The sequence below is a fragment of the Pholcus phalangioides genome, unplaced genomic scaffold, assembly GCF_987345545.1.
Source record: "Pholcus phalangioides strain wild (caught in Gottingen) unplaced genomic scaffold, Ppha-v1.0 ptg000020l_1, whole genome shotgun sequence".
NCBI lineage: Eukaryota > Metazoa > Arthropoda > Arachnida > Araneae > Pholcidae > Pholcus > Pholcus phalangioides.
The window spans coordinates 98,689-113,945 of record NW_028301613.1 but is presented as its reverse complement, the minus strand read 5'-3'; the positions used below and the strand labels follow the sequence as shown (position 1 = coordinate 113,945).

General features: G+C 44.8%; 1 protein-coding gene across 2 annotated transcripts in view; it reads left to right on the top strand.

Moving 5' to 3' along the window:
- LOC149070688 (uncharacterized) overlaps positions 1 to 15,257 on the top strand; it is a 51,747-nt gene that overhangs the window by 19,326 nt on the left and 17,164 nt on the right. For both annotated transcript variants that reach the window (XM_089248459.1, XM_089248461.1), the window contains exon 2: positions 8,431 to 11,786. In XM_089248459.1, the coding sequence (XP_089104585.1) occupies positions 8,478 to 11,786 (3,309 nt within the window). In that variant the 5' untranslated portion in view covers positions 8,431 to 8,477. The remainder of the gene's footprint in view (positions 1 to 8,430; positions 11,787 to 15,257) is intronic.

The window sequence follows — 15,257 nt, the reverse complement described above, 5'->3', positions numbered from 1 at the left end:
CCCCCCCCCCGCTAGTTACGGCCGTGATTACACTATCATATATCTTTGTCAAACGTGTTTTATGTACCCATGCGTTAGAAATTCTGCAAAGGAATGAGTATGAGTGTTGTATATACGGCTAATTAATATTAGTCTTTTATTTCAGGATGTTATTATGTTTTTGTCTCTTATTGTTTTTTCGGATTTGCCGTTTTCTTTGTAGGAATCGTTAGTTTCTTCCAGATGGAATTTGGATCGAATTTTTGGGGGCTGTTATATTTTTACTTAACGTTCCCTTTCGAAATCATCGCTAATCTCGCGATTATTATCGTAGTTTTGTTAAACATAAATCAGCTGTAGACATGACCCATGGCCAGTAAGAGGGAATACGTTTTTTTCCCCTAGTGTGTGTGTGTGTGTGTGTGTGTGTGTGTGTGAAAAACAAAAATCGCTAAATATTCTATTACGTCCGACGAAACGACCACAAGCTGTCACGTGACACAAGAGGAAACGTTTCTCGCAGTAGAAAAAAAAATCAACCGGACAGAATTTCCAATCGCAAACTCGTGTGCCTGTTAAAAGCAGGAAGATGACGCCAGTGGCCTGGTGTGTGCATGCAATTTCCTCTCTCTCTCACACAACCCTTTCTTTTCTCTATTTTTTTTATGTATTTTTCCATACCGGATAAAAGTCACGATCCCGCCGCCAAAAGTCTCCAAATTTAACCGTGCATACAACGAATGCAATCATTACACACACATACACACACACACACGCGCGTGCATTTCTTTGTCTTTCGTCCTCTGGAAACAAAACACGCAGCAGCAGTAGCGTCACCCGCTTGCTTCTTGCCGTTTGTTATCATTCCAAAAAAAAAACAAAAAAAAACTGGGAAAGCAACACGCGCTGTCACATCCCTAACAACAGCAAAAAAAAAGCAGATAAAGATAAAAGACGGGGCAAAAAATAATAATAATAAGAGGAAAGACGAAAAAGAGCGCAGATGCGCGAGCGTGCCTTGCGAAATTAACAGCAGCCCCGCTTCGTTGTGTGGCGAGAGGCGCAATGGCAAGGAGAAAAGTCGAAGCCGCGCTTTGCGGTGGGCCTCTTATCACGTATTTGCAGTAGTGGGGGGGGGGGGGGGAGAGATACAAATGTCCCCCCCCCCGGTTTTTTTTTGTTTTTCTCGTGTTTACCTCTCAGTGCTCTATTTTTCTCCCCCCCCCCTCCTTTCGGATGTTGTCGTGATGACTGAGACTTTTTCTTCCATCTCGTGGAATCAATGTCTGTAACGTTGCTGTTGTTTATTTGCTATCGCTGCTATACCGCCTTTTAGTATCATCGAACTCGATTTGTTATTATTTTTTCCCAACCTGTTTCTACCACTGGGGAGTAGAAACCATTGGCAAAATAATTCATATCGTCGTAGCCAGATATATAACTTCGGGGAAATAGAAGGACCAAAGTGGGTAGACTCAAAAGATTGGAACAAACTGAATTGATTTGAATTGATTTTCTCAATTTTTTTTTTTCAGTTATCGTATTTTAACGTGTATAAGGAATCCCCAGATTTTTCAGACTTGAAATTTGGAACGGTATAATAGGGGCCATTCAAGTATTACGTAAGCAGATTTATAGCCATTTTTGACCCCCCCCCCTTGTCAGCAGCGTAGAGTATTTCATATCTTCAAAAAGGGTGGTTGATAACGTAAGCAACCTTCAAACCCACCCCCCCCCCTTGTCATCAAAAGTCAGCAAATCCGAAACCCCCCTCCCCCTCGATGCTGACGTAATACTTGAATGACCCCATATCTATAATACTACCATGTGTAAGAAACCCCTTCTGTTTTTGGTATACAATTTTTGGTAAAAAAAGGGGTTCCTTTTACACGTTAAAATATTCAGTGATTCTTATTACAGTAAAACCTCGATAAGTCTCGACTGCTACTTATGACTGCTCCAGTGGAATGACGACTTGAACGAAGTGCCGTCAGTTTCAATGTGCAATATTGCGAAAATCGTATAAATTTGAAACAACATAACATTCATTTTAAAATATGAATCAAAATTACAATATATTAATAAAATTCATCGATAGCAGAAGAAAAAAATAATCGAATTTTTTTACCTTTTTTGATCTCTTATTACTTGAGTTATGGTAAAATATATACTGGTACACTTTGATATTTATACTGGTGATTTTTAATTTAGACTAATCAGAGCAACTGTCAGAATATTTAACTTTCCTTCACAACAGAACTAACTATTGCACATTAAATTTGCATATACATGAAATTTTAGTGTTTCAATTTTTCATCAGTAGTTCATGGTACAAGTAAAAGGTAATCTCGAACGCAGGATCCACTTATGATTTGGGTTTGGGGGGGAGGCCCTCTGGGCAGAGGAAAATAAACATTAGAAGATCTCAACTTTGGAAAGAATGTCTGGTTTTTGTACAAAGATATTTTGTTTAAATTTGAAGCCCTAAATTAGTGAAGCACATGCAGAAATCGGGTCTAGCTCGAACAGTTCCTAACGTTTCAAAAACCTTAGCGGGCAAATGAACATCCCCAGCGTAACTTTCGTCACTTAAAGTGTTCCTTTTTTTAGGCTTTTATGGTGACTTTTAAGCATATGGCAATGCTGTTAACAAGCTTTTTTTTTTTGGATCCATAAAATAATCTGTTGCTCTCTCTCAAACTTTTTCATAGTGACGAGTAAACGAGGGTTTAATAATATTGTTTTCTATGAAAGCCTGAAGAAAAACGATGACTTATCCGGAGTGACGACTTGACGAGGTTTTACTGTATTTTCCATCCCGCACCCCCAGCGCAGTGCGTATTAACTTCCTGAATTCCCTGGATTATGCGTTTTCTATCTGCTAGAAAATTTAGTTTTTTTTGGTAATTAATTACATTAATTCTCAATTAATTTCTATAAACATTTTTACTTTTATGGTAATAAAACGAGGTACTAATGTGAACCAACCGCGAAATATTTCAAGTATTAATGATATTGTTTTCTCAATCGGAATGAAAAAGTATAAGGGGTCATTCAAGTATTACGTCAGCATCGGGGGAGGGGTTTCGGATTTGCTGACTTTTGATGGGGGGGGGGGGCGGTTGAAGGTTGCTTACGTGATCAACCACCCCTTTTTGAAGATATGAAATATTCTAAGCTTCTGACGAAATTTTGCTGACGGGGGGGGGGGTCAAAAATGGCTGAAAATTTGTATACTAGCGTACTACTTTAATGGTCCCTAATTGCTAATCGAGAGAGAAACTTTTCCAACGCAAATTTCGCGTGACACATTTGTGCACGTGAAAGCTGAAGATAAGGTGTCAAAACAGGCCCGTCATTTAGGGGGGGGTGGCAGGGGGGGCCGTTGCCCCCCCCCCCGGCTTTTGAAAATACACTACAAATGGTATATATATATATATATACACAGTCAAACCTCGTTAGTGTGTCACCCGGTTAACACGTCACTCCGCTTACCGGATCACTTTTTGGAAGTCCCAATTATCCTCAGGCAGGAATTGGCACAGCTATGGCTTACTCTGTTTAACGAGTCACTCCGCTTATCAAGTCATATTTTTGCTCTCCCAAGAGTGCAAATATATATTGTATATATATTATATATATATATGTGCTTGTATATATATATATATATATGTGTGTGTGTGTGTACCTTTAGTACATGCTCTTTGCCCTCCCCTGGCAAAATTTCCCCCCCCCCTGGAAAAAGGGGCAGCCCTGTGTCAAAACATCGGTAATAGTCATATTTTTCTAAGAATTGAAAAAATTAATTTTTACCATTTCTATTTCCCTGGGTAAACAGTCAACTTGCTGGATTTCCCCCCCCCCCCATTTCGCGCTTCCAAAAAATGTCCTCTCGCACCCCCAGTTAAGAACCATCGCTTTAGAGATATCACTATAAGATTCATGAAAAAAAAATTTCCCGCGTGTTTTTCTGGACTTGCTCATGTCCATAGAAACAACATAATTAAATTTTATTCTTCCTTGAAAATCGGTGATTTAAAAAAAATTAAATTTACGGCGTAAAAGATGCCAAGTTGGGTGCCCTGGAAATGAGCCTTGGTGTCATCTGCCGCAGGGGCGTAGCCAGAAATTTCGTTCGGGGGGGGGACCACTTTCATTTCGGGGGGGGGGACCAAAGTGACAGAACAATGGATTTGGCCATCTTTTTCCCTTTTTTCGGTCATTTTCTCACATTTCGGGGGGGGGGGGGACCAGACCCCCAAGTCCCCTACCCTGGCTACGCCCATGATCTGCCGTGCCCTATCAGATGATTCCGATGGTCACAATGGATGGTTTCGAGGAAGATTCCTCTCTGGTGCGCCAGTGCTTCTAGCTCGCTACGGATATTGAAAAGTAAAAAAAAAACATATCAACAGCGATTCGCGGCATCCTAGGGAGCTCTGCCAATGTTACTACAGTATGCGCAAGGATCGAAAGTTAGGTTCATTAACATTATTATTATTCTCTTTAGGAACCGGGGCTTTAATCAGAGTTACCGTTATAACCGAATTTGACTAGGTACGAGACCCCAGATTTTTTTTTTCCAATTCGTCAACTCGCTTAAGACGTTCTCTTTTTTTTTTTTGAGGAAACTCCTAGGAAATCCTTAACTGCGGGTGGTATTCCCCCCCCCCTTTTAGACACCCTCAATTTTTTTCTCCCTTCTGTATGAATGCAGCTGGTCTTACTGGATATACATTTTGGGCAGGAAAGCAAAAAAAAAAGTCCTTTTTTCCCAACAGCAGTGCCGTCTTTCTGTATAGGAGATACGTACATTCCTCGATTTTTCTGTCTGCTAATTCCGATCACGAATTCCGATTCCGATAACATGAACGAGACCTCCTCCGGTTTTCTTTCTTGTTTTTTTTTCGGGGCCTTAGGGAATTTTTATATATATTTTTTTTTCCCCGCTTAGCTGCTGTATTTTTTTTGTTTGTTAGGGATTTTTTCTTGTCCTGTTATCTTCTGTTTTTCCCTTTTTTATTTTTTTATGTTTTTTTTTTTCCTTCCTGGCTCTAGCCGATTTTTTTTTTTTTTTGCTTTCCTTCCCCCCCCCCCCACCCCTATCCTGGGCTTGTATATATTTTATTGGTAACCATTGGATATCGACCCGGGGCTGTTGGAGGACGTTCTTCACTCGTTTGGCGTTGGCGTAATCCTATATGGTACGTGTGCCAGCCATATCCGATAAATCGAAGGTGGGTGCATCCTATGTCCAGTCCATCGCCGACCAGATTGACCCGAGGAAAACTAGTCCACACTTTTGGATTTTTATCTAACCCCGGATGTCTTTCAAGTCCCGCTCAGTTGGTAATCACTTGATACACAGGAACGCCAGAAAAAGACCGCTGAACTTGCTGAAATTCCTCAAGTCCGTTTGTTATCCCCAGGAAACGGGCAGACCCGTGTGAACACGTTACGTAGAAAATACGAAACTGGCATATACCACTTTCAATTTAGAAGATAGATGGCTGCACTCCAAACACTTATTTCACTCGAACCATCCGCACCGATCTCACTGCGCCCTAAAATGCCGCGACGAACCGCATATGAATTACCACTATAAAATGTAAGTGTACGGAACATTGTGCACGCTTTTTTCCGATTCTGCGAGTCGGCGCCGTTACTGATACGCAGGATTTTCTTTTCTGAAGGGGGGTGGGGGTATCGAAATTTTTTTCTTGTGCGCGGGGGGGGGGTGTTATGTTTTTTCCCGCAAAATTACACTATAATCTCAGCTCAACCCCTCCCCTCCTCCCCTTGCATATGTCAATGACAGCGTGCACTATGTTCTTACTAACAGGTAAGTTATTACCTGTGCAGGACCGCAACTAGATACTTTGTCAGCCTGGGCAAGCACGCATTATGGCGCCCCGTGTAATGTAAAGGAGCAGTTAAAGGGTCTATTCGGCGCACCTTCTGCTCCAGCACCCGGGGCACCAGACCTGCCTGCTCCCCTCTAGTTGTGGCTCTGAATCTATGTACACTAAAGAGCAAATTGAATTAGAGATATGTGGGTATGACTGGTTGGTGCAATTAAACGTTAAATCGCTGAATCATTTGTTGCACTGTGACGTTACCATGAGAGTTGGCCGACGTCGCGACCTCGCTCATCCGCGCTTTCGCTAGTCCACGGCAGTCTGCCCTGGATAAGATTCTTTTACCGGAATCGATGCACTCACAACAACTGCACGACTTCTGAGATTGAGTAACCCATGTGTCGGACCCTCGATGGTTTTCCCAAATGCACTTGCAATAAAAATCGTCTTACCCATGATACCAACAAAGATTGTATTGTTCCAGTAAGTTGCACTCCTTCTAAAAGTGTTGTTCTCATGTTTGGTTAGGTGGAGTGTATGGGCTATGGGAGGGTGTTGCTACTTTTTCCAACAGGTACCCTTTACGTTAGAGGTTTCGTAAGGAGTATTAACGGTGGTATCTGTCTGGTATTTCAAGTTCAAGAACGCCTTCTATTGCCGGAGTACTGCTTATGTGATGCCCGTGTTGGTCACAAGCCGCTCACAGCTTTTGTACATAGCGAGCCAGCTGTCTTTAATTCAATTGCTCTTGAGAAATGAAATTCCGGGCAGCAAGCACGGCTGGAAAAGATCTTGACAACGAAATAATTTTGGTGGGCCCGCAGTTGATGGTGCGGAAAGGGTTAAATGCATTGGCAAACATTTCTCCTCCAAGTCAACTTGGACATTTGGTCCTGCACAATTGGCGCTTGAATTCGGCAAAGCTATTTCAGGATGGGATGGTCCAACTGACTGTTCATGAGAAATATTACTTTTTGCTCTCCTTCATTTATAACAGAGTTCAGAATAAGAGTATTTGTTTTTATCCCTCCGATAGGGGTAATGACCATTTGAAAAGTTTAAATCGGGGGTCTTCAATCTTTCAGATCCGGCAGGCCACATTGAAACTTCCCACGAAGCCCGCTGTCCTTGACAAACTCATGTAATTTAGTGCCATCTTAATAGAAGAGGCAAATGAGGTAAGAGTTAAAAGGGACAAAATAACTGAGAACTTTTATATTTATGCGGAAATTATTTCTTCCATTAATTCTAGAATCAATCGTTTTTCAACGTTTTTAACCATTTTCTGAAAATGATCGGCGGTCCACGACAAAAAGTTCCAAGGGCCAAAATGTGGCTTTCAAGCCATGCATTGAAGACCCCTGGGTTTAAATGAAAATTTTTCACGAAGATGGCGTAGGCAGTAATGTCATTTGTGTGCTGTTGATTTGACGTGCGCGTGTGGTTCCGAGCTTCTCGAGATTAAGGTTCCTGTCTCGGAATAGTAATTTCAGGAAAAATCTCGTAGCGCCAAAAATTCGGACAGCTTCAAATGACTCAAAAAAAGCTCTTTCCTCCGTTAATTCGACGAAATAAGAGCAGTCTGTGCGCGATGCGGTAGACGTTGATGCCACACAATCTCGATTCAAGAGCGTGTGGAACTTAACAACAACAACAACAAAAAAGAAAAAAAAGAGGGGAATAAAAGATCGGCGTCGACGAACGGCTCGAGCCCCATCATCAGGACCCGACGAAAGTTAAGCGCCCCGTCGGCAGTCAGTCTGCGTACGTGATCGGCTTACACAAGAGAACAACAGCAACGAGGCTCCTCTCTCTATCGCCAACCCAAACGCCCCTGGAGGTGGTGGCGGTGGTGGTTGTACTTGCGTCAACTTGGCTGGTTGGTCGGGTCTGTGTGTGTGTGTGTGTGTGGTGTGGAATCGAGTCACTTCGTTGCTTCTTCCACCACCACCATCATCAGCACGAGAAGCAAAGCACATTTCTCTTCTTTTTTTTTTCGTATGTTATCTACAACCGACCCCAACGAATTCACGACACTATCTCAATGTGGAAAAGATTAGGACGTGAAAGAAAGGAAAAAAAAAATTCTTTTCGGTCTTTTTTTTTAGTTTTTATTGTGTGTCTGAAAGTTTTCTGGCAGCCGTGAAAAGGGCGTAAAAGGCTGTCAGGTGCAACAAGACGAGACTCTCTGACTAATGGTTTTCCTCTGTCTCTCGTTATTATTTTTTTTTCTCCTCTTTACCCTCTCGCAAGTAGATTCCTCTGTGTCTCGGGTGTTGCCACCGGAACTTCTCCAACTTCTGCCCTATCGAGAACACGCGCGCAAAAAAACAAACTTTTCTGTAACACAGCTGTAAATAAACAGATGTGTTGTGTGGACGGACGTCTTTGTCTTCCCACGAACTATCGAAACGAGGCGGCGCCAGATATCGCCTGGCGACTGGGGTGGAAAGGGTTCAAGGCTTTCCTGGTGAGGGATATAATGTGTGTAAAAAGAACCCTTTCTCCACCTGATTATGGATCCAACGGATGTGTTCAATGAAAAGCGATTGATTTGCCCTTTATTTACGATTCCTTTGTCTTTTTCTTGCAGGAAATGTTGAACTCACGATGCACTGAGCACTGGTCAGTCAAGCGAACATGTATTACCCGCCACCGCTTTTCACTCCAGTGAGACCCTTCGAATCGAGGCCGAATCCTTTGGAGGGAACGGCGGCCACCGCTGGAGATGTCCCGTCGGTAGTGGGCACCGGAACCCGAGAGAATCCTCTGGACCTATCCGTGAAGAATCTGAGACAAGGAACCGACGGCACCGTCGTGGAGGGCGAAGACCTTTTGTTGCTGGAGCACAGGAAGCTGGCCAGCCTGGCGGCTTCGCATCCCCTGTCGGCGCTGGCCCGCCCGGGACTGGTGCCGGGATCCGCAGCGGCCCTGCTCGATCCGACCCTGTACCGTCTGGCTTACGGCCCCGAGGCCTTGGTGCCGTCCCCTTTCTGCTATGATCGAGCCACTGGAGTGGCCGTGCCGACTTCGCTCGCTAGTCACCAGCTCATGTCCAGCATCTTGCAGCAGCAACAGAGGGAGCAGCAGCAGGCCCTGCTGGCAGCGAGGACTTCGGCTGCAGCCCAGCAGGCGGCCGTGGCTGCTGCCCTGATGGATCCGTCGTCGTTGCCCTTCGGACTAAGAGGGGCTGCCGCTATGACGCAGAGGGAAGTCGCAGCGGCGTTGGCTGCCACGAGGGGTCTATATACCCCGGCTCTTCCCACTCCTGTAGTTTTGCCTGGTTATCCACTCTACGCTGCGGACGAAAAGGGCGCCTTCACCTCCCTGAGGAATGGTGTGGCAGACAAGGCTGCCTATTTGAATGGAGCCGCAGCTACTAGTACCGCTCTAGAAGCTGCGAGATTCGCCGAACATTTGCAGAGACTTCGAGAGCAGCACATACAACAGGCCGCTGGGAAATGCGCGAACGCCTGCTGTACTGGTCTGCCGGGTTTAGGAGGAGCCACCGCGGTCCCGTGTGCCTGTTGTATCCAGAGCCCGTCCCAGTCGGCTCTTTGCGCCAGAAGTCCTCTCGGATCCATGAAAGATCCCACGACAGCAGCAACGGCGGCGAAAGTGTGTAGTGGTGCTACTAGTTGTGGTGACTACTTGCAGCCCGGTCTGACGCTTCTACATCGGCCCGCACCAGTGACAACTAGCGAACTGAAGTTGCCCGTGTCTAGTCTGTGCAGCACAACCACGCCGACGTCCAATTACAGCACTTCTACCGAAACTATTTCTGTAGGATCCGGTTTTCAACCTACGACAAATTGGACTGGAGCAAGCTTACCGGGGTCATCGACTTCCGGAAAGACTGCTTTCACCGTTCCGAAGAAAAAAGACGGCACCACGCAAAAAGATGTCATCAAGCCAAGCGTAAGTCACGCGAAAGATGGCATAAAGAACGAATTTCATCATCACCATCATGACATACACAAGAGAGACCATCACCTCGATAAAACCCCGGTCACGACGACATCTTGCTTTTCTTACAATCCGCCAGTGACAGCGGCGACATCCATCAAGAGGGAAGGCAACGCCAGGGGTGGCGATGCTGAGTTCATCCCGAGAACGGACATTAACACGAACGCCTTGTTGCCACCGCATCCAAAGAAAGAACATGACGTCAAATCCATCCTCACGCCGAAAACCACGGCTCCGGCGATCATCACGCCGAGCGTTTACCCGGTGCACAAGTATAGTGCTCACGGGTACATGGGAACGGGAGCTCAAACTACCGTGACTGCCGTCACTCCCATAGTTCCGACAAAATGCGAGGGTGGTACCATCATCCCGAAGACAAGCGTCGTGCCTCCGACATTGCAGCCATTCCGAGCGCATGATTTACAGTACGCTGGTCGGCCTGTCGAACCGCAGCGGTCGTTGCCGAGTCCAATGGGCCCACCGCCTCTTATAGCAGTTGGCAAGCCGGGACCGAATAACAACTCGCAGAAAACGGCCATAACGGCGAGCGTAACTCATGCGACGGTGGTGACAACGGTGTCGACGACAACGGCCACCACCAGTATTTACGGTGCAGGAATCGCCAGCAAACCAGATTACAGCCGGAACAACTCGTACCAATCCACCGACGCCCTGAGACACCAGGCCTTATTGCACGGTGCTTACCACCCCGGGAACTTCCAGAAAAACGTTCCCCTTCACACCATCGGTGCATCGGACAGATTCATGGCGATCGATGTCAGTAAGAACCATAAGAACAATTCTAAGGTATCTTCGGTGGGAACGTCCAACCTGGCTACACCTCTGAAAGCGAACAGCGTGATGCCATTCATAAAAGAAGAACCCGTCACTAAACCCGTTCCGCCGGTGTCGATACCCAAACCGATACCGCATCATCCCACAGCTACCAAGCACATGGCTCAAACAAACATCAACGCGTCACCGCATTTCACGACCAACCCTTACTTGCCTTACCATCTGCCGAACAATAACTGGATGCCACCAGCCCACCCCAACGTGACTGTGGCACCGCCGATGCAACAAGTCAAGAACCCGATCACGACTGGCTCGCTACACGCGATGCCGCCATCTACGTTCACCACGACCGTTGCCGGCAAAGTGGTGAAAGCCGAATCGATTCCCGCAATCAAAAAAGAACCCGATTATTCTTCTTACACCAACAGCGCCAATAACAACAACGTCCTCCAATCTTTGCTAGTTCGGCCAAACAAAGGTAACGCCGGCAACAACTCTACGAGCGTCCACCAGCAACACCAGAATGCGACTACCTCGATCAACCTTGTCCCTAGTGTCGTGACCAGCATAGCTACGACCTGCGTGAATACTGCCAGCAGCAACAGCTGCATCACCACCAGTAGCATCACTTCCACGGTGCCACCGTCGGCAGCTGCCGCTGCGGCAGCCATGTTGCACAACGCGTGTAGCGTCATCATGCCGAACCCCAGCACTTACCCGCTGCTGGACTACCAGTATCAGAACATGATACGTGGGCTGAACGGCCTCAACCTGTCCAGGACTGCCACGGGACCGCCCATACTCTGCGGCGGAGTCAGCAGCACCACCGCGGGCGGCATCAACGTGGGATGTCCCGCGATCGCTAGCACCGCTCCCGTCCTGCCGAAGTTCGAGCCCAAGCCCGAATGCAGCATCGCCGGGGGCCACGCCCTGCCCGCCGTGGACTGCAGTTCGAAAACGGCCAGGAAAAGGCCCATCGGAGGTATCTTTAATCCCATCTGCTCCACCGCTTCCGTAACATCGGCCGCGGTCACCTGTGCGAACACGACGGTATCAACAAGCGTCGGAAAAGTCGTCCCTTCTGTGGACAGTGGCCTTGTCCTGGGAGAAAGCGCCGAGAAGAAACGTTGCGTCGCAGTGGAAACCAACATCACTACTCCGGCGTCTCTACATCCATTTTCATTGCAGGTAGGTTTTTTTCATTCGTATCATTATAGGTGACTTCTCCTTTATTCCGAGACTTGACAAATCAAATTTAAAAATATTAGGTGCCCGCTAAAGTGCATAACAACCAAGAATTTCCCGCCCCTGACAGAATCGGTCTAAAGTAGTGTATTCTGCTACTTGTCTCTCTATACTCTCTGTTACTCTGTCAAATTTGTGGAATGAGAGGTCAAGAAATTTGTCATTACCATCGGTCAAATATTTGAATATAATTTGGCAAAAATACTAGTTGACGACAAACCTTAAAGTAATGCAACAAAAGAGATGTGCTGTCGTGTTTAAATCAGTGGTTCTCGACTTGGTAGCCTTAGGATATTATAAGGCGCTACGGGTGGAAACCGATCATGGGCTGAGATACGAGGGGGCCGGGGGCATTGCCCCCCCCCCGCCAGCGTCAAAGGTGGAGTCGACTGATCTAATGTGTATATATTAATTGACATCATCATCGTGCCCCCCACCCCCCAGACTTCCAAGTCTATCTCCGTCTATAAAACCGATTGAAAGGGGAGCTTTGGCAGCTGATCTAAGATCAGCCGATCCTTTCTAACGGTCAATCTCCCCGTTTAAAAGTTTTGCCACAGATAGCAACAGGCCTCCCTTCTCTCGTAGGTAGAAAATTGATGGCAGATGTGTCACCACATTACACATAACAAGCAGTACACAGGAACAAACTTCACGTTACGTTCACTACACATGCACGCACATTCTGGCATTTACCAGTTCATTAGAAATTCCGTAGAGAAATATGTACGGTTAAGTAGTAGTAGTAGTTGATCGAAGAAGCCACAGAGACCTTGAAAAAAAACAATAAAATATATACTGCAGCGGAGAAGGTGCGACTACTTTTAGAATTCCGTTTTTACCCATAGGAACCCCACGGGTTCTTACTTACTAACCGAAACAACGAACCAGTCCATAGCCCGAATTTCTAACCGGTAGGTCACCGCCAGAGTAAATCAAAACGAGTGGGACACGGGCAGAAAGTGCTAATATGATATGATAGGACCAAAGTATCAATAAATACATGGTATTTAGAATGCAACGGACTAGTTATGCGTACACACATGTGCATACAGGGCTGCAGGAAAAAAAAGTGCATTTCTTCCAAAATTGGGTAAACGTGCAATTACACCTGATACTACTGGACAGAAAGTAAAAGTGCGTGACAGGGCCTACAGAATATATAAGAAAAGATGGAATTGTGCGCCAGCGAAAGGGATGCAAAATTTAGTAGCTAAAAGAAGTGTACGCATAACTAGTCCGTTGCATTCTAAATACCTTAGGATACACAATTTTTACATGGTAATAGGTGAATAAGCAATCCAGTTACGAACTTGGAACAAATATGTAGTACGCAAACAGCCAGAGAGAGAGAGAGAGATATAAGTGGGGCGTGGCTATCGTGTTTCCATGATATGCAGTTACAAAAGAGAATGGTGATAGACCTGAGTTGTGCTCGGTTTGAAAGAAAGAAAGTTACAAAAAATAGAATAACACAAGACACATTCCCCACACGGGTTCCGGAGATCCACCCGTTATTTATAAAATTTGTGTATTAAATTTGGTCCTCGAGAAATAATTCAGTTGAAATTGAAGTTCAGTTGAAAGGCCTATAACACGTGTGTGTCTAATTACAGTGTTTAATATGTACGATATGTTTAATGAAATTTTAAAAAAATTCACACCTACATCAACAGATTTGGGTGTAACTTATAAGCATGCCACACAATCCTTTAAATTTTTGTTCATAACCTGCATCATCACTTGCTGAATGTACAGTGAAAATAGCAAAACATTTCATGCATAGAATTTTTTTGCAATCGTGTTTCGAATAGTACATGAATTTTACTTAAAATTCGGCATAAAAATGGCATAGACAGTCTAAAATTTATTAGGCCCTATTGTTTTCACTATTTTGTTGTTTTTCCTATGAAAAAAATTTTAAAACCACGTTTTCCTATGAGCAGGTTTATGCTGCGCCGCGTGAACCGAATAGGAACAATACGCGTAGGCAGAAACGTGTAGCTTTATCACGCTATGCGTTTGTGTATTTTTATCATCTGTCCTGTCTTCTGCACATCCACGTATTTTTGTGGAATAAAACGGACACAGAAAGGAATGGAAAGGAAACACAAAATCCGTGAAATACACGGCGTACGAATTACGCATTTGACTCCTCCAGAAGCGGTCGGCCAATCACGCCCGACGTAAAGCGCTGGCCTGAGGTGTGTTGCGCTCTGTAGGAAAACAGTCATATCGCTTTTCCTATTGGTAAGTGGACGGCGTGTCACCCTGGTCGATTCATGTTGCACGCGTCTCAGAAAACCTGCTCCTAGGAAAACCCGGCTTTTCAAAGTCCATTCCAGTACCATTTAATAGAAAAGCATTAAGAAAGGTAGTCGGATACCTTTAGGCTTTGGCCTGAGAACAATCTCACATTTGATTTGGACTACACCTGTTGAAAATTGCTCGCTGTCTAGAAATAGACACTGCCTGTTTCGTGAAACTGTAAGAAAGATAATATTGATCATTTCAGTCGCACCACGGGTATTATGTTACGCATGCACACGAGCGCTAAATTAGACAGAGTCATATACCTGTCACTGCTATATAGAAGCAGATTCCATTTCTATTTATTACGTCACTAGGATTCGAAGACCTGCCCCATCGAAGGTTGGTGTGTAAGGAGAGAAAATAGTGTTTGTTGTAATGGACTACTATATTGTGCAGAATTTTGTGCAAATCCGCAGTGAGAGAAAATATTCACCGTATAGGAGAGAGAATGTGCGAACAAATAGAAATATTTTTTTCCAGCAAGCTATCCGAATGATCGCTTAAATTCCGTAGAAGTTATAAGAGATCCTTTCTGGAACGAAACGGTCGCTCAGTTGAAGAAATGCCAATTTAATAGAAATCCGAACATGAGTGAGAGATAGATAGAGAGCAATAGCCTATATAATCGAGAGGGAGACAGATTCCGGGAATTTTTATATAAATTCCGCGGCGAAAGAGAGCGGTTATTACAGACCCTGTGAATTTCTCCCACCCTTTTAGATAGAAAGTGTTTGCTATTAAATAACATGGATAGATTCTGTCGATTTCTAAAATAAAAATCGGCTGTATGTTTGTGACGAAATGAAGCATTGAATTTCTTAAAAATAACGTGGAAATATCTCTCTCTTCCGAGTATAACATTTCAGGTCTTTGCGCCAATGAAACCCAATATCGAATCGAAACTTTCCCTCTGGTGGATACCGGAACTTTTGAAGAGATAATTTGAGAGGAAAAATGCCGTAGAAAATCTGCCGAATTAAAAAAGAGTAGTCATTACGTAAACATATAATTTCCAGAATTTGCTTTCACGGAGATCTATTTCTGTGGAGGAGCATGTTTTTTCTCAATAAAATTGAGAAGACTTGTGGATATCACAAATCT